Raw genomic sequence first — 24,426 nt, 5'->3', positions numbered from 1 at the left:
TATTTTCTTAATCCAACTCCCTTATCTACAGAACAGTTTCTTAAAGCAGCCCACCAATGGCTTGCTCTAGAACCACTAGGAAAGCTCCTTAGAAATATAGATACCTGGTCTCCGCCCAAATAAACCAAGTCCAAATCTCTAAGAGTAGGGTTCAAGCGTCCATTTCTTTTAGTTAAGTGTCCCAGATTAATTTTAGATTTTGAGACCCACTAGCTTAACAATGCATAGGCAACTATACCTGTCAATGGTTAATCAAGTGCACCCCTTTATCAAGCCTACAAAAACCCCATCTGATGTTTAACCTAGTGCGTTTTGGATCTCATCAAAACTGCTGTTACTTTTATATACTCCTGCCTTTTAAGTTGTTACCTCTGAATAGGGGACCAATAGTTTTAGTTATATTTCTACTGATTGCTTGAATTGACTATGATGTTTTTCACATCAGTTTAAAACAAATTTAGTCAAGCTCTCTTTCTGCAAGTGACTTCAGTCAGGTATTTTCCCTCTATAGAAGGAGATTGGCATTTAAGTGACTGGGAATTATAACAGAAGCATTTCTTGTGATAGAAGGAAAAGAGAAGGCAAGATGCAAAAGGAAAACCTGTGAATTCAAGAGTGCATGCGGTTTTTAAAGGTTTGTTTTGGTAAAATAAGAGATGCTATTTTGAAAAAACAGTCTTCATAGGTCAGAGGCTTCAAATGGATAGGTTCTAAAAGCCACTGTCCATACCATTTCTACATTTATATAAGGATAGATCCTTAGATGACAACTAGTTCACAAACAAAACCACTTTCAACCATCAGATATATACTTAAGTCTTGTGGGAAAATACTTTCTTGGGGAAGTTACCCAAATCAATTTAATTTAACATTGAAAAAATATAAACAAATCTTCGCATGGGAAAATATCATAAACAAGAAAGTCAATACATATACAGACAAAAGGGGAAATTGTGGCACCTATTATACAGTATAAATACACAAACAGCAAAACCTTCCCCTTCCCGTGGACAGAACCAACAGGTCACCTGCCTTCTGAACTCCCTCACTTCCCACCTGGCCCTCACTGATCAAGCCCACCTCTGATGCACAGTCACCATTCTTACTAATGGAGGCTGTGCTCTCTATGGGAGAAATCTCCTCTGTGTAGTGGTGAGAGAGAAAGTGGAAAAAAAACCACACCAATTTCCTTAGAGCGTTGTTTCAAAATACTTGTAGCAACTTTCCAAACACTGAGGTCTGTGATAAACGGGGTCAAACTCGGGTGCCTTCTCCATTACTGGCTCCAATGTAACCCATCTGCACCCCAAGACTCTAGGGGACAGATCCCAATCAGCACCTGAAAGCCTGCGAGCTCTGTGACAGCCCAGCTAACCCAGGAAATGCCATGGCCATTCAAGAAACTGCTCTAGGCTTTGAACACTGAAAAAGAGACATGGCTTGTTGGGGATCAGTTTATAGTAAAGAGGTTGTTCTGGAAACCTCTTTATTTTAAGCTCACAATATCTAAATTATGCTCAAATAATTAAAAGAGGATCAAGATGGTTTAAATTTGTAAGGTTTCTAAACTAAAAGAAAATAACAAAAAATCAGAATTATAAAAGTAACTCTTAAGGAACTTTTCCTCTCCTGAATAACATTATAGTCTATAAATATAAAAAGAGAGTAATTTTTAAATTCTGGTTTCCTTAACATTCTAGGAGTTTAAATTTTACTTTCCAGACTTTTTCATGAGGACTGTTGGTCAAATTATACTTCTTAGTCCTTGAGCAGACCCTCCTCGCCTTCTCCTTTCCCTGTCATTCTCCACACTCTAGTCTCTCCCACCCTCCTGAAGTTCCTTTCCTTCTCTCTAAAACCCTGGAACATTTTAATAAGGAAATACCCAATGGAAACTGGCACCACTACATTTTCTGAATACAAGTGAATGTGTACTTTTTCCTTTTCCTAAAGGAAAATAAATTGCCAGTAAATATTTAAGCTCTAATCATTTGATTAAAAATTTTTTGCCTATAATTATCAATATTATAAGACTAATTAAATACATGCTACATATAGGAAAAGGAAAAACTCACTCTGCCATTTCATCAAAGAGAACTATTTATACTAGGTACAGTTAAAATGGGCTAAAAACCGGTCAGAGCATGAATGAAACAAAATGTGTCTTTAGGAGGCCACTAAGTTTTCCTTGAAAAATCATTAATGACTGGTTAAGTCATAGATTTAATAGTGATTAGTTCATAACATGCTGGATACACCCCAAGTGATGAAGCTTAAGCTATTCAATTACATTTAAGTGCTATCAAATCTGTAACTAGTCAGAGATTCTGGAATTGAACCAACCAATCACTAATATCATCATATTTTACAAACTCAGAAGTATACTGTAAAAATACACTAATTAAGTCCATGAGGTTTATAATGCTATTAAAAGTGAAAAAAAAAAAAAAAAAGGTAATATGGATACATAGTGCTAATGTCTTATTTCTTTCAGTAATTCTCAAGGTATTGCTGGGTCCCTTAGAAATACGTGTCATTCAATTTTCTGTGTGTATGGTTAAAAGTGTCAGATTACTATCCATGAACTGTAGATGCCTGCATGGCACCAAATATACTTTCAGAAGTAAATGTTATGTGGCAGGTATCAAAATGTGATGATCAATTCTATACTTTCTGTTGATTAAACCCCCGCATTTGGTTAAATAGCCAGTGTATACCAGAGTTCTACACAGGTCAAAATTATATCACTTTCAGAGCAGCAATACGTGATCCAAGGTTTTCTTGAAGGTAGTGCAAAAGATGCAGTTCATAATGTTCTCCAGATTCAGGAACTCTTATGCTGTGTCTCTCCTGAGGATAGATCTTAACAACAACAAAAGCAAAAAATAAGAACTTAATAATACATCTCCTTCCAAAGATTTCAACAGGATTAATAATATAAAGCATACCCTCTCCAAGATATTACACACATACATCCTATCTAGAGGCCCCTCTCCTCTTTTTAAATTAATTTTTCAATTGCAGTTTACATTCAGTGTTATTTTAAATTCGTTTTAGATGAACAGCACAGTGGTTAGATGATCATATACTTTACAACCCCAATATTTCAAGAACCCACCTGGCATGTTACATAGTTACTGCAATGTTATTGATTATATTTCCCCATGCTGTACTTTATATCCCCATGACTATTTTGTGACTGCCAATTTTTACTTCTCAATCCCATCACCTTTTTCACCCAGCCACCCAACCCAACCTCCCCTCTGGCAACCATCAGTCTGATCTCTGTAGCTATGAGTGTGCTTCTATTTTATTTTGCTCTTTAGAGTCCACATATAAGTGGAAATCATTTGGTATTTTGTCTTTATATGTCTGACTTATTTCACTTAGCATAATACCCTCTAGATCCATCCACGCTGTTGCAAATGGTTAAGATTTCATTCTTTTTCATGGCCAAGTAATATTCCATTGTATATATGTACCACAGCTTTTTTATCCACTTGTCTATTGATGAGCACTTAGGTTGCTTTCATAGCTTGGCTATTGTAAATAACACTGCAATGAACATAGGGGTGCATATATTCTTTTGAGTTAGTGTTTTGGGTTTCTTCAAATATCTATAATAATAAAAGCATAATATGCTAATTAGACTGGACAGCCGAACAACCTTCCAGACGTCATTCCAGTCGTCCTTCCGGATGAAGCCACCACGGTGGGGGCTGAGGCAGAGGCGGTCAGGGGAGATCAGACAGGCAGGCAGAGGGGTTAGGGGCAATCAGGCAGGCAGGCAGAGTGGTTAGGGGCGATCAGGCAGGCAGGCAGAGTGGTTAGGGCCAATCAGGCAGGCAGGCAGAGTGGTTAGGGCCAATCAGGCAGTGCCGGATTGTGAGAGGGATGTCTGACTGCCAGTTTAGGCCCAATGAACAGGCAGTCGGACATCCCCCGAGGGGTCCCGGATTGCAAGAGGTTTCTAAACTAAAAACAAGAGGTTCCCCCCGTCCCCCGCCCCACACGAATTTCATGCATTGGGCCTCTAGTATACCCATAAGTGGGGTAAAGACAGTCTATACAATAAATGGTGTTGGGGAAATTGGACAGATACATGCAATAAATAAACAAACAAATGACACCACCTTCTTACAGCATATATAAGAATAAACTTAAAATGGATTAAAGACTTAAATGTAAGACCCTCTCTTCTTTTTATAATTCCCTATATACCACTAAGCTTACAGGATTTATGTAAGACCAATGCTTCTTCAAGTGTGGTCTGCAGACTTCTTAGATCCTCAAACACTCTTTCAAGAGACACACAAACTACTTTCAGAATAATACTGAAGTATTATTTGCCTTTATTTCCTGGGTTGCCATTTGTTTTGGTAATGCAAAAGCAATGGTTAATAGTGCTGGTGCCTTAGTATTAATCAAGGCAATGACATTAAATTGTATTAGAAGTCATAGTATTTTTCACCACCACATAATTGCAGTAAAAAGGAAAAATGCCAAAAAAAAGGAAAAATGCCAATTTTACTTAAGTCTCAAAAAAATTAGAAATAAATTTTCTTAAATTGCAACCCTTGAGTAGATTTCTTTTTAATATTCTGTGTGATGAAATGGAAAGAACGCATAAATTACTTCTATCAGATGTCTCAAGAAAAACAATCAATGTGTGCAACTGAGTTGCGAGCTGAACTGCCACTTTCTAACTGCCACTTTTTTTTTTAAATACATTTTATTGATTTTTTTTACAGAGAGGAAGAGAGAGGAATAGAGAGTTAGAAACATCGATGAGAGAGAAACATCGATCAGCTGCCTCCTGCACACTCCCCACTGGGTATGTGCCCGCAACCAAGGCACATGCCCTTGACCGGAATCTAACCTGGGACCCTTGAGTCCGCAAGCCAACGCTCTATCCACTGAGCCAAACCGGCCAGGGCCTAACTGCCACTTTTTAACATGAAAGAATGGCTGACAATTATGATGATTCAGATTTGGGTATCTGGCAAACATTTTCTCAAAAATGAATGAAGTGATCTTGGTCACTTCAAGGATAACACTGACAGTGTTTGTTGCTGATGATAAATTTGTTGTTGGTGTTGTACATATCCCTTTTTTGCCTTTTTTTCTTTTTAATATTTTTACTGATTTCAGAGACAGGAAGGGAAAGAAATAGAAATACTGATAGAGAAACACACCGATCAGTTGCCTCCTGCACGCCTGCCCCTCGCCCCCCCTGAAGATCGAACACAAAACCCAGGCATGTGCCCTGACTGGGAATCGAACCATGACCTCCTGGTTCATAGTTTGACTCTCAACTGCTCGGCCACAGAGTGTGATGGGTTGAGTCCATGGGATGACACTCAACCACCTTCAGCTACAAAGGCCAGGCGCCAATGATAAATTTTGTTGAGAAAATTAAAATTTTGGAAAACTTACATCTACCACTACTAGTTCATGAGCTTCCCAATATGCACTTAAGAGACTTTTCTGATGAGATCAGTGGAATTTTCATGTGAGTTTTAAAATACTATATAATTAAATGAGTCAACATTCAGAAGATTGGCAATACACAGTGAACCAGAATTTTCCAGATGACCAATGCACGGTAAAAGATCCATTTGAAGTACAAGATCCAACAGATGATAATGTAACAGAGTATGAAAAGTTTATAGATATGGCTCAGATTCCACTGTTAAGAAACTATCATTTGTCCAGTTTTGTGGTACCAAAGAAGAATAACCACAATTATCTGAAAACTCTAAACCTCCCATTTCTTAAATATATATTCTGTAAGGCTGAATTTTCTTCACATACTTTAGCCAAAACATTTCACAACAGACTGCACTGGAAGTAGCTATAAAAATCCAGGTGTCTTCCTTATTAAGCCAGACATTATCTCCCCTCTCCTATAAAAATGTAATTTTCGTTAACATGTAATAACTTTAAATAAATATTTTAAATTAAAACAATTTTTAAAAGTTGATTTTAGAGAGAGAGAGGAAGGGGGGTAAAGAGAGGGAGGGAAGGGGGAGAGGGAGGGAGGGGGAGAGAGAGAGAGAGAGAGAGAGAGAGAGAGAGAGAGAGAGAGACAGAAAGAAAGAAACATCGATGTGAGGGAGATACATCTGATGGATAGCTTCCTGTACGCACCCCAACTGGGAATCAAACCCACATCCTGGGTATGTGCTCTGACCAGGAATTTAATCAGCAACCTTTTGGTGCACAGGATGATGCTCTAACCAACTGAGCCACACCAGCCAAGGCCTAATATTTTTAATAGTATTAATATCTTATACAAGAAATACTGATAGACATAAACCACATAAACAAAAGCTGATATGTAAAGGGGACCAAAATGATTGATAGTTGCTGCTCTACCTCATAGTTTACCTACTGAAACAAATAAGGAAAAAGTAATATTTTTCATTTCTTATGAGCATATAATCTGCGTAAGAAATAGAAAGGAGGAGGAGTTTTTCTTAAAACCTTTTTATTTGAGTAATGGAGCAATGAAGGTATGTAGTAACTTTCTGGTTTCTACTCTAATATCAATATAAAATTAAATTAAAGACCATGTAGCCCTAGCTGGTTTGGCTCAATGGACAGAGCACTGGCCTGCAGACTGAAGTGTCCTGGGTTCGATTCCGGTCAAGGGCACATGTCTGGATTGTGGGCTTGATCCTCAGTAGGGGGTGTGCAGGAGGCAGCCAATTGATGATTCTCTCTCATCACTGATGTTTCTATCTCTCTCTCCCTCTCCCTTCCTTTTTGAAATCAATAAAAAAACATATATATAAAAAGACCATGCAATCAGGTCCTAAAACTCCTTTGCACAACAATGTAATTAAGTAACATTTCCTCACCCTTCCAAGGGGAAGAAGAAAATCAAAGGAGGACAGAAATCGACTCCTGCCATCTTTCCCATGATTACAAACTGAAAGCAGATACAGATACACACATCATGGAATCCAATAGGCCAGTCTTCAGCCTGACTTTAACAGAATCTTAATTTTTATCCAACTAGGGGTACTATTAACTAGGCCTATTACTTTAGTTCTCTTAAACAAAGAATGGTCACAGCTGGAAATTAGGCCTTGCTTCATAATTTATTGTATTTTGAAGTAATCAAACACTAATCACTATTTATTTTAAAAATGTAGAAAAACTCACCTGTAAATCATATGGTTTTCCAGCCCTCACTAAAAAACTCAATAATATACTGGTGTGTGCAAAATGGACATTCTCATCCAAGAATCCATGTAAGAGCAGTAAACGATTTGGTCTGGAGAAATGGAAACATCAGAGGATTAGGCAAAATAGAGTTTGAGAAAACCACTTAACTCCTTAAACTAATCACAATTACCTATGCTAACCTCCTTATACTGTAGAACAAGGACTCAACATTTTTAATATTAATATATTTGTAAAATACTAACCAGATGCTACGTGTATGAAAGATTTAAAAAATAAAAAGAACATTGTACAATTTGCTATTAAGATATTAGCACACATCCTATATAATAAAAGCCTAATATGTAATATGCTAAGTGTCCGGTCATCCATTCAACCAATCAAAGCATAATATGCTAAGGCCGCTCAACTGCTCGCTATGACATGCACTGACCATCAGGGGGCAGAGTCGATCGGTCAACCAGTCACTATGATGTGCACTGACCACCAGGGGGCAGACGCTCTGACTGGTAGGTAAGCTTGCTGCTGGGGTCTGGCCCATCAGGACTGAGCGAGAAGGGCAGGACACACCCTGGAACCCTCCTGCAGTCCCTCCCCGGCTGGCCAACCTTCCGCATCCCTCCCCGGCCCTGATCATGCACCGGTGGGGTCCCTTGGCCTGGCCTGTGCCCTCTTGCAATCTGGGACCCCTTGGGGGATGTTGGAGAGCCGGTTTCGGCCCGATCCCACAGGCCAGACCAAGGGACCCATTGCTGCACAAATTCGTGCACCAGGCCTCTAGTCAATAATAATGGCATGTCCCCAGAAAATGAAAAATCATAAACATTATTTGTAAAATAACACAGAAATAAAAATTTTTTCCACCTTAAATAGTAGTGCACTTAAACTTATTTTATAGCACAAGCAAATTGTTTCAAATATAACTTGTAAAAAAAAAAACCCACACACAAATGATAGGAAATGGCCTATAATTCAGCTTTGAGAATCACCCATGCCATATTAGTATTCTATAAAATATTGGTCATGGTTACAGTATCTGTAGTTTTCATTACTATTAAATAAAATTTTAAATTTATCATCTTAATTTAAAAGCTTAAACTTACTCAGAGGGGAACTTTTCTGCTTGCATGGCCACAGATCCTAAGTAATAGCCCTGTTCATTCTGGTCAGGGTGACCCATGTAACGTTCTGTGTAGCCTGTATCATAGAAGATCCACAGAGTGACTGGGGCTCCAGCAATAGCAACCTGCATACGACAATAGTGATAGTCAAGTGTGGTCCAGAAAAGAATGGCTAGCAAAGAGGTTTTAACTGCAAGTTAATAGGCTAATAATATCATTAGGCTTTAGCTCCACTACTGGAGCTACATGGTCTTAGGACACTCAAAAAACCAAAGTGGAGTGCCAAGGTCAAGAACTTGATACTTTGTGAGTCAGTTAACGTTTTGTTCCATAGGCATGCTGTATACCAAACCCTTAATATGGGCTAGTTGAAATATAAGCATGTTTGTTAAAAGGGTATACTGAACTAGAACATATGAATGCCTCAGTATAAACTCATTCCTGCCACTGGAGAAAAATGTGCTAGAAGTGTCAGTTTTATATAGAAAAAACAATCTTTTTTTTTTTTTTAAGCTTCTGTTGGCAGTACAGAATTTAAAGTAATAAATGAAATATATTTAAGCATTAGATAGTTACCTCATTTTAAGGTTCCCACACGCACTTTTATATTTAAATATTATAATTATATTCTTGACAGCTATAAACCTGGAGAAATTACGATAGTTTTCAGAGTTCACCTTGTGGTTATTATAAATAAAGATTAACTGAATATACATTAAAACAAAATAAAACCTTATCATTTAAAAAAAAATCTTTTTGTTAATCCTCATCTGAGGATATTTTTTTTCATTGACTTTTTTAGACAGAGTAGAAGAGCGGAAGGGAGGGGAGGAGGAGAGAGAGAAAGAAACATTGGTTGCCTACAGCATGAGCCCTAACTGGGGCCAGGGATCGAACCTGCAACCCAGGCATGTGCCCTTGACTGGGAATCAAACCTGTGACCCTTCCATGAGTGGGCTTATGTTCTAATCATTTAGCAACACCAGCCAGGGCCATATTTATTCTTAAAAGTAAAAATTATTTCTCACTATAAAATAAAATGATGTTATTGAAATAAAGGGTGGAGCAAAAGTAGGTTTATAGTTATGAATACATAAAACAGTTTATTCTTATATTATTATTTATTAATGATTGTTTTATTTTTCATATGAACAACTGTAAACTTACTTTTGCCCTACCCTATATAAAAAACCCCACTACTCATAATTCCCACTCCCTTAACCACTGTTAGCATCTATTTTCTTAAAATATATTGTTATTGATTTCAGAGGGGAAGGGAGAGGGAGATAGAAACATCAATGATGGGAATCATCGATCAGCTGCCTCCTACACGCCCCACACTGGGGATTGAGTGCGCAACCCAGACATGTGCCCTTGACCAGAATTGACCCTTCAGTCCACAGGCCCACGCTCTATCCACTGAGCCAACCAACTAGGCCGACAAGTGGTTTTTAAAAAAATAGCCAACATGTAAATATACAGCTCATATGGATACACAAGTTGACAGATATTTCTATTATCTCACATTGCTATTAAGACACAAAAACCACTCTGGCCAGTTTTCTCAGTGGTTACAGCATTGCCTGAGAACTAAAGAGTCGAGGGTTCAATGTCTGGTCAAGTTCACGAATACCTCGGTTGCAGGTTCCTTAGCCCCAGTAGCAGCATGTGGGGGAGGCAACCAATCAATGTGTCTCTCTCATGTCCATGTTTTTTTTCTCTCTCCAGAAATCAACAGGGGGAAAATAAAAATCCTTAGATGAGGATTAACAAGCAAAACAAACAAACAAAAAAACCCCACAGAAATCCTAACATTCATAATAATGCCAACTTTGTAAAACTTCAGAAAAATCATCATTTTCTTATATCCTCAATTTACCGAAAATTCTATCCTTATTACCAAAAGTGCATTAGGAAGTCACATACCCTGAAGATATCTGATCTCTGGATTAATGCCATCAGGGAGAGGTATCCTCCATAGGACCAGCCATGGATGCCCACACGATCTAAATCAATGAAATCATATCGAGAAGCTAGATATTGGAGTCCTTCTACCTGGTCATCAATTTCTATTTGTCCCTGTCAAAAAAGAGAGAACATTTCACTGATTAATGAATAAAAGTCTCATTATAAGAGTGCTTCTGAAGCTAAAAAAAAAAGTTATTAAAAATACCTGTCGTTTTTTTTAGATTAGAACTCACTGCCCAAAAAACTTTTTTAAAAACTGTATTTAGAGATAGGAGCCTATAGCTTCTGTTGCTAGTCTGCCCTAGAGTTTAGTTATCCCTTAGTCATAAATTTCTTTCCTACTGCAACCCAAACTGTCCCTTACCATATGGGTATTTCCCACTTGTTCCATTTGTTCTGTTGTCTGCTAAGAGTTAGCATCTTCCTTGTAACAAGCCTTCCCATACCTAAAGGCAAAAAATTAGCCCCCTTAAGTGGTTGACTAATTTCACTTCTCCTTTTTAAAATGTAATGCAGTAGAGTCGAAGGAATCACTCTTGAGGCCTTATCCTCCTGTTTCCCCGTAGTATATCTCTAAGAACTGAACATACCATTTCTTTAAAGTCCTATGAAGTCTTAATTCCTACCACCTCCACCCTGTCTGTATTACTAGGCCTGCCAGTGCACACAATCTCACTTCACTGAGCAAAAAACAAAAATAAAAACAAAAAACTTACATGAGAATACAACATAAGGTCAAAGAACTGGCTGTGGGAGAAAATCCCCATGTCTTACTCAGCATGTCCAATACACTGGCAAACACAGTAATTGCCTTACTGTGCAAAAGGAACATCGGATTCTCATCATTTCCCAAAGCAGCAGAAAGGACATGGGGCATCTCTAAAAGGTAGCATTTAAAGCTTCCTGTAGAGAGAAAGAGGCTTGTCACAAGGAAGGCACTAACCAGTTGGTTTCTCTCTTCACAGAGGACAGAACAAATCTCAATTATTCCTCTCAATAGTGTACAGGATGCTGAAAGCTAAATGTTGCTGCCTTCTGGCTAAGCTGGATATACAAAAAAGGAAGAGAGGCTATTTCTATGTAAAGGTGGTTCTATCTCAGCTCCCCAAAATTATATACAAGTGGATACGAGCTAGCCTAGTGAATATCAAGATGCATCTTCCCTCCCATCCCCAAACTCTAACACACACACTCTCTCATTCACTCACAGCCCCTTCCCCCGACTCTCTCTCTCTGGGATTTCACACCAAACAATGCACCAGAAAATGTGTCTTTGAAAGAAAAATGTTTGTATGTTCACACACCATTTTATATTTAAAGGCGCCTTCAAATTTAAGCCCTCGATGACAGGATCCTCTGTTGTCTATCACTACAACCACATAACCCAGGGAGGCTAGAGTATTCAAACGGAAATACTTGACTCCTTTAAACCGATTATTCACCAACTGCACCTGAGGAAGAAATACAACTTCAGTGAAATTTATTATATGGTAGCATACAAAAGCATAATAGAAGCAGGACACTTTGAAAAGTAGAAAGCTTAAATTTATAACATTATTTTGCCTTTAAAATAATATAGTATCATTAATTATAGGACAATGTTGTACAGAAGATCTCTAGAACTTATTCATCTGGCTTAACTGAGACTTAATGCCCACTGATTACAACTCTTTCCCCCCCTCCACTTATTTTTAAATTAACTTAAATCTTGTCATGTTTATGTTGCTTCTTTTTCCTTTTTTAATGTATTTTTATTGATTTCAGAGAGGAAGGGAAAAGAAGAGAGAGAGAGAAACATCAATGATGAGAAGGAATCATTGATCGGCTGCCTCTTACACGCACCACACTGGGGACCAAGCCCACACACTGGGTTTGTGTTTTGACCTGGAATTGAACTGGTTCGTGGGTCTATGATCAGCCACTGAGCCACGCCAGTCAGGCTCTTCTTTCTGTTCTTTTTCTTCTATGTGGGATGGTTGATCGTGAGCCTGCAGGGAGCAAGCTGGCCTCAGATTTCTCCAAGTCCACATTTCTCTGCCTCCAAATCTTACGTATCCAAAGACAAGGAAACACTGACATGGTTTTAGGTAGGAGGGTACTTCTTTTCTTTCTTAACTTCACACTTAATTCAGGGCAATTACTCAGCAACTAAATGATTTTAAAACTATAACCTAGATATTAATTACATATAAGACAAGAGATTTAACCTACCCCATAGACAAAGTTACTAAAATGATTACTTCTACCCTGAAGAACTATGTCAAATGGTAGAGACGAGGATAAATAGATCATTTTTCTTCCCTACCTATCTCTTCTGGGATTATCTTTGACCAGTAGTAGGAAAACTTAATATTTTAATAAAATACTGTGATTAGTCTAGGTACTTTTTCCCTATTACAAAAATCAGTGCAAAAGGCAGAATAATTCTTAAATACCTTTATTGCCCAAAAACTATACATAAAAATGACTGGGAAATTAAATGTAGCTTTGTGTTTCACCAGGAATAAACTATCTAGTGAAAAGAGGACTTTAATTAGTGGGAAGAAAATTACAGAAGGTCAAGGTTTGGCGGACACTAGATAGATATTAAACAACAACAAAAAAGTCCTGGCAAATGAGAAAGAAGTTTTCTCTGGCTGATACCAATGGGAAAGCCAAGTCAGTCAGGAGTTAAACAAGAATCAACATTGGCCCTGGCTAGATAGCTCAACTGGTTTGAGTGTTGTCCCCATATGCCAAGCTTGCAGGTTTGATTCCTGGTCAGAGCATCTAAAAGAATCAACCAATGAATGCATAAAAAAGTGGAACAACAAACTGATGTTAGTCTCTTTCTAAAAAATCAATTAAAATAAGAATCAACACTACCTTCCCTCAATAAATAGCTACCGAGCATTTATTGGGTTCGACTGGGGTGGGAGGTGTAGAAAATCTTCTCGTTTTGAACATTTGGACATCAGTACCACTGTAACAACTGTCAAACTGGTCTTCCTGTTTCTATTATTCTTGTCCTCCAATAGTCTGTTCATAAGGTAGCAGAGCAATGTTTTAAAAATGTAAATCAGCTACTATTTTGTAGCTTAGCGCCCTCCAATGGTAAACTCCTTACCATTGCCTTTGAGACTCTACATTGTCTGACCTTTGGCAATTTCTCTGACCTCTCATCTCATACCATTTCTTTCCCTATGCACTGTACTCTAACCTTATTATCAACTATGATTATAACCACAGGACCTTGAACTTGACATTTACTGTTCCCTCTTTCTGAAATGCTCTTCCCTTAGATCTTTAATGTGGCTCATTCTTTCTCATCCTCTGTAGAGACTTTTCCTTACCTTCCTATTGGAACTTCCATTTTAGTGATTTTGCCATCCTCTTTCCGAACAATTATTCATAGCCTTCCATTTATGAAGTAATATGTATTTTGTGTCTACTTGTTATTTTCCTCATTAAGCTTTATAAGGGTGGATCATTAGTCTGAGTTGTGCACTGCGATATCCTCACTGTCTAGATCAAACCGTGACCTCCTGGTTCATAGGTTGACGCTCAAACACTGAGCCACGCTGGCCAGGCCTTGAATTGTGACACTCTGACCTGACTACACACCAAAAACAAACATGGGCCACTGACATGATTTAATCAAGTTTCACAAGGCTATAATGTGCCATTAGAAAGGAGCCTTTTCATAATAAACGCAAATGGAGTCATCCAGCAAGAGGATGAATTGATTTCCCTGTGGGTTGAAGTGCCAGAGGCATTCTACCATGGAAAGTCTCCTAGGGAAATCTCCCTGCAAACTGAATGTCAGCTTCTCCTATGGCCTCACCAAATTTGAATGTTTCTAAGGAACACTTTGAGAAAGGAATTGTTTCTATAAGTGCAAGAAAGTACAGTTGAGTTCATAGAGAGGTGTAGAAGATCTACCTAATACATAGTCACAAACCCAAATGGAAAGCCAAAATGAAGAGACAAAGAAACAACCCCCAAATGAAAGAACTAGAGAATTCTCCAGAAGAAGAGATAAATAAAGCAGAGATAAAAAAATTTATCTGGATCAGAGTTCAGAATAGTGATGGTAAAAATGCTCAACAGCATGAAGAAAGATATAGTAACTATGAAAAAAGAACAGTCTGAGATAAAGAATGACAGAACACAAATAAAGAACACATTAGGCCGAAACCGGTTTGTCTCAGTGGATAGAGCGTCGGCCTGCGGACTGAAGGGTCCCAGGTTCGATTCCGGTCAAGGGCATGTGCCTGGGTTGCGGGCACATCCCCAGTAGGAGATATGCAGGAGGCGGCTGGTCGATGTTTCTCTCTCATCGATGTTTCTAGCTCTCTATCCCTCTCACTTCCTCTCTGTAAAAAATCAATAAAATATATTAAAAAAAAAAAAGAACACATTAGAAGGAATACACAGCAGATTAGGGGAAGCCGAGGATCAAATCAATGAATTAGAAGACAGAGTTGAAAATATCACTCAATCAGAAAACTAAAAAGAAAAAACAATTAAAAAACAGGAGGACAGCTTAAGGGAGCTGTGGGACAATGTGAAACATAACAATATTAGGATAGCAGGTATGCCAAAAGAGGCAAAAAGGGAGAAAGGCATAAAGAAGGTGTTTAAAGAAATAATGGCAGAAAACTTCCCTAACCTGGTAAAGGGAAAAGTCACACAAGTGCAGGAGGCACAGAGAACCCCAAACAAGAAGAACCCGAACAGGCCCATGCCCAGACACATAATTAAAATGCCAAAAATTAAAGACAAAGAGAGAATCTTAAAGGCAGCAAGAGAAAAGAAAACTGTCACCTACAAAGGAGTTCCCATAAGGCTGACACCTGATTTCTCATCAGAAACTCCAAAGGCCAGAAGGGAATGGCATGAAGTACTCAAAGTGATGGAAAGCAAGGATCTGAGACCAAGATTACTATATCCAGCAAGGCTATCATTCAAAATAAGACCGTCAAATAAAGAGCTTCCAAGACAAAAAAAGGCTAAAGGAGTATATCACCACCAAGCCAGCATTACAAGTAATGCTAAAGGGATTGCTGTAATGAGAAGAAGAAACAGAGAGAGAAACCTAGCCATATAGAATTAACACGTTAAGCGCCCAGTCACCGGTGAGTGACACTATACTTTCTGTCTGGAAGACAAAACAGGCTGGGCGCTTAATGTGTTAAAATGGCAATAAGTAAGTACCTATCAGTAATAACCCTAAATGTAAATGGATTAAATGCTCCAATCAAAAGGCGTAGGGTAGCTGAATGGATACAAAAACATGATCCAACTACCAGTATATGCTGTCTACAAGAGACCCACCTCAAAACAAAAGACACACAGGATGAGAGTGAAGGGATGGAAAAACATTTTCCACGCAAATAGAAAAGAAGAAAAGCTGGAGTAGCAATGCTCATATCCGACAAAATAGACTTTAAAATAAAGGCTATTACAAGAGACAACAAAGGTCATTACATAATACTAAAGGGATCAATCCAACAAACATATATGCACCTAATATAGGAGCACCTACATATATAAAAAAACTTCTAGAGGACTTTAACGGAGAGATCAACAACAATACAGTCATAGTAGGGACTTTAACACTCCTCTGACTTCACTGGATAGATCTTCCAGACAAAAACTTAACAAGGAAACAGAGATTCTAAAAGACACACTGGATCAGATGGATTTAATTGACAGTTATAGAACATTTCACCCCAACGTAGCAGAATATACATTCTTCTCAAGTGCACATGGATCATTCACAAAGATAGACGACATGTTAGGACACAAAACAAGTCTCTACAAGTTCAAGAAGATTGAAATCATATCAAGCATCATCTGAGATTACAGTGGAATGAAATTAGAAATCAACTACGTAAAAACGCCCCAAAACATTCAAACACATGGAGGCTAAATAGCATGTTATTAAACAAAGATTGGGTTACCAATGAGATCAAGAAAGAAATAAAAAAAACTTCCTGGAAACAAATGAAAATGAACACACAACAACCCAAAATCTCTGGGACATAGCAAAAGCAGTCCTGAGAGGGAAGTTCATAGCACACTACAGGCAATCTCAAAAAACAAAAAAATCACCAATAAACTATGTAACCCTACAATTTAAAGAACTAGAAAGAGAAAAACAAGAAAAGCCTACAGTAAGTAGAAGAAATGAAATAATAAAGATTAGAGCAGAAATAAATAACATAGAGTCTAAAAAAACAATACAAAAAATCAATGAAACCAAGAGCTGGTTCTTTGAAAGGCTAAACAAAATTGATAAACCATTAGCCAGACTCATCAAGAAACAAAGAGAGAGGACTCGAATAAATAAAATCAGAAATGAAAGTAGAGAAGTAACCACTGACACCACAGAAAATACTATGAACAACAAACTGGACAACGTGGATGAAATAGACAAATTCTTAGAAAAATACAACCTCCCAAAACTAAATCAGGAAGAATCAAAAAACCTGAATAGTCCAATAACAACTGATGAAATAGAGGCAGTAATTAATTCCAAAACCAGATAAAGACATTACAAAGGAAGAGAATTACAGGCCAATATCCCTGAACATAGATGCTAAAATCCTCAACAAAATATTAGCAAAATTGCATCCAGGAATATATTAAAAAGATCATGTACCATGCATGATCAAGTGGGATTTATTCCAGAGATGCAAGGCTTGTACAATATTCGCAAATCAATAAATGTGATACATCACATAAACAAATTGAAAGACAAAAATCACATGATCATATCAATAGATGCAGAAAAAGCATTCAACAAAACTCAACACCCCTTTTTGATAAAAACCTCAGCAAAGTGGGAACAGAGGAAGTATATCTCAACATGATAAAGGCCATATATGACAAACCTATAGCCAACATCATATTCAATGGGCAAAAACTAAAGCCATTTCCCCTAAGAACAGGAACAAGACAGGGATGATCACTTTCACCACTCCTGTTCAACATAGTACTGGAAGTGCTAGCCATAGCGATCAGACAAGAAGAAATAAAAGGCATCCAAATTAGAAAAGAAGAAGTAAAACTGTCATGACATGATACTGTACATAGAAAACCCCAAAGACTCCAGTTGTGTTCATAAAGTATTCCAAACAATTTTTTAAATTACACTAAGATTTTTTTTATTATGTAAAATATACATAACATAAAATTTATTATTTCAGTCCTAGCCAGTTTGGCCCAGTGGATAGAGTGTTGGCCCGCGGACTGAAGGGTCCCGGGTTCAATTCTGGTCAAGGGCACATGCCCAGGTTGCAGGCTCAATACCCAATAGGGAACATGCAGGAGGCAGCCAATCAATGATTCTCTCTCATCACTGATATTTCTCCCTCCCTCTCCCTTCCTCTCTGAAATCAATAAAAATATATTTTAAAAAAATGATCATTTCAGCCATTTTAAGTGTACAGTTCGGTGGCATTAAGTACATTCACACGGTTGTGCAACCATTACCACTATCCATTTCCACAACTTTTTTATCATCCCAACCAGAAACTCCCTCCATACCTATTAAATAGAACTTCCTATTTCTCCCTCAATCCCTGACAACTTCTAATTTGTTTCTATGAATTTGCTTATTTAGGTGCCTCATACAAGTAGAATCTACACTAATAAAAGAGAAAAATGGTAATTGGCGTACGGCGATACCTTTTTCATTGGCTAATCAGGGCTATATGCAAATTCACTGCCAACTAAGATTGGCAGTTAACTGCCAACTAAGATTGGCAGTTAACTGCCAACAAGATGGCGGCTAATTTGCATATGTAGGCACAATGCAGGGAGGCGAAAGGGAAAGCAGGAAGAAGCCCCCTGCCACTGACAGTGATCTGAAACCCAGGGGGGAGCTAAGAGCTGCCCCCCAGCCATGATCGGAGAATCAGGCGCCTTTGCCGCCCTGGCCAGTGATAGCAGGAAGTAGGGGTGGAGCCAGCGATGGGAGCTGGGCACGGTCGAAGCTGGCAGTCCCAGGAGCTAGGGGTCCCTTGCCTGGCAAAAAGCGAAGCCCACAATCGCGGCGCCCCCCCGCTGCCACTGCAGGTCCCCGCTGCCCGGGCCGGACGCCTAGGCCAGAGGCGTTAGGCCTGGGCAGGGGCGGAGCCTGCAACCGCGGGGAGCTGGGGGTCCCCTGCCCAGGCCTGACACCTCTGCCGGAGGCCTCAGGCCTGGTCAAGGTGCCAATCCGGTGATTGGTGATCGGAGGGTGATGAGGGTCAACTCCTCTGGCCGAGGCATCAGGTCTGGGTGGGGGGCGGAGCCGGGGATTGGGGGGATATGATGGTCCACGTGCCCAGGCCTGAAGCCTGGGTCAGAGGCGTCAGGCTTGGGCGGGGGGTGGAGCAAGCGATCAGAGGGAGATGGGGGTCCCCTGCCCAGGCATGATTCCTGGGCCAGAGGCCTCAGGCCTGGGCGGGGGCCAGAGCCAGTGATCGGGGGGAGATGGAGGTCCCCTGTCCAAGCCTGACACCTCTGGCGGAGGCGTCAGGCCTGGGCAAGGGGCCGATCAGGCGATTGGAGGGTGATGGGGGTCAACGCCTGAGGGCTCCCAGTATGTGAGAGGGGGCAGGCTGGGCTGAGGGAGACTCCCCCCCCCCCCCCCGCCCACACCCAGTGCACGAATTTCGTGCACCGGGCCCCTAGTAATACAATATTTGTCCTTTTGTGTCTGGCTTATTTCAGTTAGCACAATGTCCTCAAGGTTCATCCATGTTCTATATTTTTAAGGCTATATAATATTCCATCATGTACCACATTATGTTTACCCATTCATCTGTCAATAGATACTGGGGGTTGCTTCTACCTTTTCGCTACTATGAGTAACACTGCAATGGACATTGGAGTGCAAGTGTCTGTTCACATATCTGCCTTGCATATACACCAGAAATGGGATTGTCCATCAGACTGTAATTCTGTTTAACTTTTTAAAGAACTGCCATAGTGAATGGACCACAGCTCTCTTAATGGGTATGATGTGGTGTCTCACTGTGGTTTTGATTTGCACTTCCCTAATGACTAGTGATATTGAGTGTCTTTTCATTTGGCTTAGACTTTTAAAACTTTACTAATATGAGGTATCTGTTAGTCTTAAAATCTAGATAACCAGATAGTTTTTATACTGTGTTTTTCACATAGTTCATGTATCATTTCTTCATTGGGAAGGAAAAACTTAGCCTTAATAACAAAATAATATAACAAAATATAAAGCTTCTGAGTGTCCTGTAATTTCTTTTGAGTTTCTTTGTATTAAGCCTTAAAAAAAAGTTTGTAAAGATTTGACTTGCCGAAACCGGTTTGGCTGAGTGGATAGAGCGTCGGTCTGCGGACTGAAAGGTCCCAGGTTCGATTCCGGTCAGGGGCATGTACCTGGGTTGCGGGCACATCCCCAGTGGGAGATGTGCGGGAGGCGGCTGATCGATGTTTCTCTCTCATCGATGTTTCTAACTCTCTATCTCTCTCCCTTCCTCTCTGTAAAGAATCAATAAAATATATTTAAAAAAAAAAAAAAAGATTTGACTTCAAGTTTTTAACAGAAGTCTAATTTAACATTCTCATGATTTATGTGTAGATCATTATAATACAAATGTGAATCATGTTTGTTTGTAAAACACACTTAACGATGGCAAAGTGATTTAACTTTATAGAGATCATTGCTGAGAGTTTATGGTTTATGTAGTTATTTTACTTTTATTTTTTGGATGAGTTGAAATCTAGATATAGTTTCAGATACTAAATAACTCGGCATAATTGTAAAGGATATTTACTGAGTACAAAACAGTGTAATTATATTCTAATTTCCTCAATGGCTCAATGTAAGATATATAATCAAGAATAAACATTTTAAAAAATTACCAATTAACCAATTCACTGACCCGAAATACTTTACTCTGATAGACAATGGAATGTACTTAATACTCGCATGCTAATATTTAATATAGAGAAAGGAAAATCAAGGTTAAACTTTTTACAATGATGAATAGTAGTACAGCAGTTGCCTTAACTAGCTAGTAAAAGTATTCTAGTTGCTTAAGAGATACAGCTTAGAATGAAGAGTGGAAATTCATCATGTTACCATGGCTTTCTAAAAATAACTGTTAAAACTCTTTTTATTTACCAAGAAGTTTAATTATTTGCATTTCTCCCCAAAATTTCTTTAGATAGAAAACAACATATTTTCCTACTGAAATGAGTATTTCATTCCCCACAACAGTTACAGTTCTTACTGTAAATTAAGAAATTGACACTGATTTACAAATTAGCCAGCTTCCTAAACTCCTAAACTGGATAATTAAAACATAAGCCAGAGTCAATAATAGCAGAGGCTCAACAATGCTCAAATCTTAACTTAAATAACTGACTTTTAAAACTTAAACACTAATATGAGGTTATCTGTTAGTCTTAAACTCTAGATAACCAGAGAGTTTTTATACTGTGTTTTTCACATATCATTTCTTCACTGGAAAGGAAAAACTTAGCCTTAACATCAAAATAATATAACAAAACATATAAAGCTTCTTAGAATGTCCTGTAATTTCTCTCTTGAGCTTCTTTGTATTAAGCTTTTTTTTTAAGTTTATAAAGATTTGCTTTCAAGTTCTTAACAGAAGTCTAATTGAACATTTTCATGATTTATGTGTAGATAGCTATAATACAAATGTGAATCATGTTTGTATGTAAAACACACTTAATGATTATACATATGTAATAAAATATACTCACCTGAGGACCACCATATATGAACAGCACAGTGGGGTATTTCTTTCCAGGTTGTAAATCATGAGGTTTGTAAAGCATTCCATACAATGTAAATCCAGTAGTACTTTCAAAAGAGAAAATTTCCGGAGGGGTATAGTCAGGAAGAGGACCTGCAAGGAAATAACATACCGAGTCTGTAAGAAAAGTTGTTATAGGAGCTCTACAATATGATAGCAAGTTAAAAATAAACCCACACTCAAAAATAAATAAATAAATAAGCAAAAAAAAAAAAGATAAAAATAAATAAATAAATAAGTAAATTAAAAAAAAAACAACAACCCACACTCACACACAAATAACTGACCATCCCCATTCCAGATGATAAGCAAAAAATTATCTTTACAAAAGAAAACCTAATGAACATATCAAACTTTCTATTTCAGAAATAAACATACCATATTCTGAATAATCCTTGGAACATAGGATTATTGTGCAGAACTATACAAATACTTTGTGCTCAGTTCGGTGTAACTTATTGATGTTTAATACATATATCTGATTAGAAACTGAAAGCACAAATTTAACCTAGTCATTTTAATTTGCTCAAGGCAAGTGCTCAATAAACATCTGTTTCTGATAATTAGAGAATAAGCCTAACCAGAAGCCAGAAAAAAGTCATGATCAGCCTTTGGTTTACAGACCTATCCTAAGTCTGTGTGTGTACTGGATGATGTTACAGTTTAAGCATCATCATCACTATATTAAAAATTCTATTGTGCACATTAGAACATACCTACATACTGTGATTTTATACTAATTCTTAATCCCTTAGCAAATATTAATGCATGAAAATACTTAACTGGATTAAAAGATAAAATTAGTACATTTTTTGTTTAAGAAATCAAACATTTTAAAAATAGATAATTAACCATGCTCTTCACTTCCATAGAGAACAGGAGTTCTTTTATGGCCATTCCAAGTGCTTTAAAAGTTTAAGAAAGTTATTAGCTGGTTATTCCCTAAAGCTATAGCTTCACTGCTCAAAGAGTATTACTAGTTCAGGGTACCATTATCTTCAAGCTCATTTGTTTATCTGGAAAATCATCCAAATGTGTAAACAAATGGTTTCTTGGCTGATATGCTGACTACTTTAATCCTATTTTCAAAAAGGCCTTCCAGCTCTAGCTGGTTTGGCTCAGTGGATAGAGCGTCGGGCCTGTGGACTGAAGGGTCCCAGGTTCGATTCTGGTCAAGGACACGTTGGGTCGCGGGCTCGATCCCCAGTGGGGGGTGTGCAGGAGGCAGCCGATCAATGATTCTCTCTCATCATTGATGTTTCTCTCTCTCTCCCTTCCTCTCTGAAATCAATAAAAATATATATTTTTTTAAAGAAAGGCCTTCCAGACCTGCTCCTGCCTCGAGTGGGAGGTAGCCCACATTACTTGGTAGTTGTCAGAATAGGAGGGGTGGGATCAATCAGAAAGCCAGCAGCTCGGAAACAGGTGTAGTGAGAGATGGGAATGTGGACATATCACACAGGTTTTAGAGCCTATAATAAGGTTGCCTATAATAATTAATGTGCTAATCCTACTTAAGATCAGGTTCAGGGGAATGAGTACCTGCTGAATCCAAAATGGTGGCCCAAAATTCCTTTGTTTTACAAGTTGAGTCATCTTCAGGACTTGACAGCTTGTAAAGGGACACAGAGTGTGGATTCTTCTGGTTACTGTACTTACTTATAAAGAAGTCACAATGCTAGAGAAAGAAGAAACAGTTATTTTTCCCCCAGGGAACAGTAACAAATGTTATCTGCTACTATATCTGCTCTGATGCCACAGGAGGAGTATAAGAGTCTGAGCATTTATGTACATACACAATGCTGAAGTTAATGTTAAACTTTTCAAAGTTTTTCCCGAGAATCAGACTTCTGCAAGCCAATTTGACCGATTTCCACATTACTCAAATGGAGTAACATAAGAATAGAGGTTTTTTTCTATGACAGGAAACCCTTTTCAAACAGGAACTTCATACCCGGCTGATGCAGCAAGAGTGGGAATAGCCACGGTCGGTCAGCCTTGTCACTTCTCCAGGATTTACATAACTGACCACGTACAGGTGATGTTCTAAAGGAGAATCTTTGGTGCCTTCAAAATATACCAGCTTTCTGACTTCATCAACCTGGATCTGTCAAAATAACAACAACATAAAAATCAGAGCTGGCATGACCTTGGCAAGGTCAGTAATTCAACCAACAATCCCCAGTTTGTTTGTTTCTTTGTGTGTTTTTTTTTAAAATATATTTTATTGATTTTTTACAGAGAGGAAGGGAGAGGGATAGAGAGTTAGAAACATCAATGAGAGAGAAACATCGACCAGCTGCCTCCCGCACACCTCCTACTGGGGATGTGCCCGCAACCAAGGTACATGCCCTTGACCGGAATCGAACCTGGAACCTTTCAGTCCGCAGGCCGATGCTCTATCCACTGAGCCAAACCGGTTTGGCTTTTTTGTGTGTTTTTTTTTAAATGTATTTTATTGATTTTTTACAGAGAGGAAGGGAGAGAGACAGAGAGTTAGAAACATTGATGAGAGAGAAACATCGATCAGCTGCCTTCTGCACATCTCCCACTGGGGATATGCCCACAACCCAGGTACATGCCCTTGACCGGAATCGAACCTGGGACCCTTCAGTCCACAGGCTGATGCTCCATCCACTGAGCCAAACCGGTTTCGGCAACAACCCCCAGTTTTATTCAGAATCATGTGAATCATCCTTTGACTTGTGCCTCTTTTTAAAAAAATTTCCACAAGTGTTCCTGTCGGGTTTGTTTATGACTTATAGCTAAGAACAGATCCTGTCCAGAAGAAAAAAGGACACCAGAGTTGCACACTATTGGTAGTTTCCTATATGGTCAGAATGTATGCTTTTCTTAAAATACAAGAATTATTCTGTTAAAATGACGACCATCTATAGGAAAAATAATAGCTATATTGCACCTTAGGCCAACCATTCATGCACACTTAACACAGTCTAATTTCGGCATCCTATATATTTCTCAGTTACTGCAGTATTATCTTAGATAGTACTTTTGGTCTTCTGTACAAATCTGCAAAAGTGTTTCATTTATTGGGTTGGGGAATAATTAAACTCAACCACAGTTTCAATATTGGTATAGTTTATAAATAAGTATGGAAAAGATCTCTTAAGTCTTCATTCAGAACTCAAAAAAGTTTACATTAGTATAATTTTTTATTATAAAAACTTAGAATTCCACAATAAGATTTTTTTCTCAGTTGACAACATCCAAAGTCCCTAAACAGAAAAAATTTTTATTTGAATATATAACCAGAAGACCATGTGAAACTCAGTGATAATTAGACTTTGAAGGTTGCCTATAATATTATACAATTTTTACCAACAAAAACAAGC

The 24,426-nt window shown here is 38.4% G+C and overlaps 1 protein-coding gene across 1 annotated transcript in view; it reads right to left on the bottom strand.

Annotated features, from left to right (window-relative positions):
• Window positions 1-842: 842 nt before the first annotated feature.
• DPP8 (dipeptidyl peptidase 8) overlaps window positions 843-24,426 on the bottom strand; it is a 67,741-nt gene continuing 44,157 nt past the window's right edge. The window contains exons 14-21 of the mRNA XM_081094300.1: window positions 23,028-23,180; window positions 22,616-22,751; window positions 21,021-21,166; window positions 11,585-11,731; window positions 10,239-10,391; window positions 8,295-8,437; window positions 7,171-7,282; window positions 843-2,862 (exon numbers count right to left, since the gene is read on the bottom strand). Coding sequence (XP_080950426.1) covers window positions 2,740-2,862; window positions 7,171-7,282; window positions 8,295-8,437; window positions 10,239-10,391; window positions 11,585-11,731; window positions 21,021-21,166; window positions 22,616-22,751; window positions 23,028-23,180 — 1,113 coding nt within the window. The 3' untranslated portion in view covers window positions 843-2,739. The remainder of the gene's footprint in view (window positions 2,863-7,170; window positions 7,283-8,294; window positions 8,438-10,238; window positions 10,392-11,584; window positions 11,732-21,020; window positions 21,167-22,615; window positions 22,752-23,027; window positions 23,181-24,426) is intronic.

The sequence above is a fragment of the Myotis nattereri genome (assembly GCF_964212035.1).
Source record: "Myotis nattereri genome assembly, chromosome: 1".
Classification (NCBI taxonomy): Eukaryota; Metazoa; Chordata; class Mammalia; order Chiroptera; family Vespertilionidae; genus Myotis; species Myotis nattereri.
This window is presented reverse-complemented; position numbering and strand designations above follow the sequence as displayed.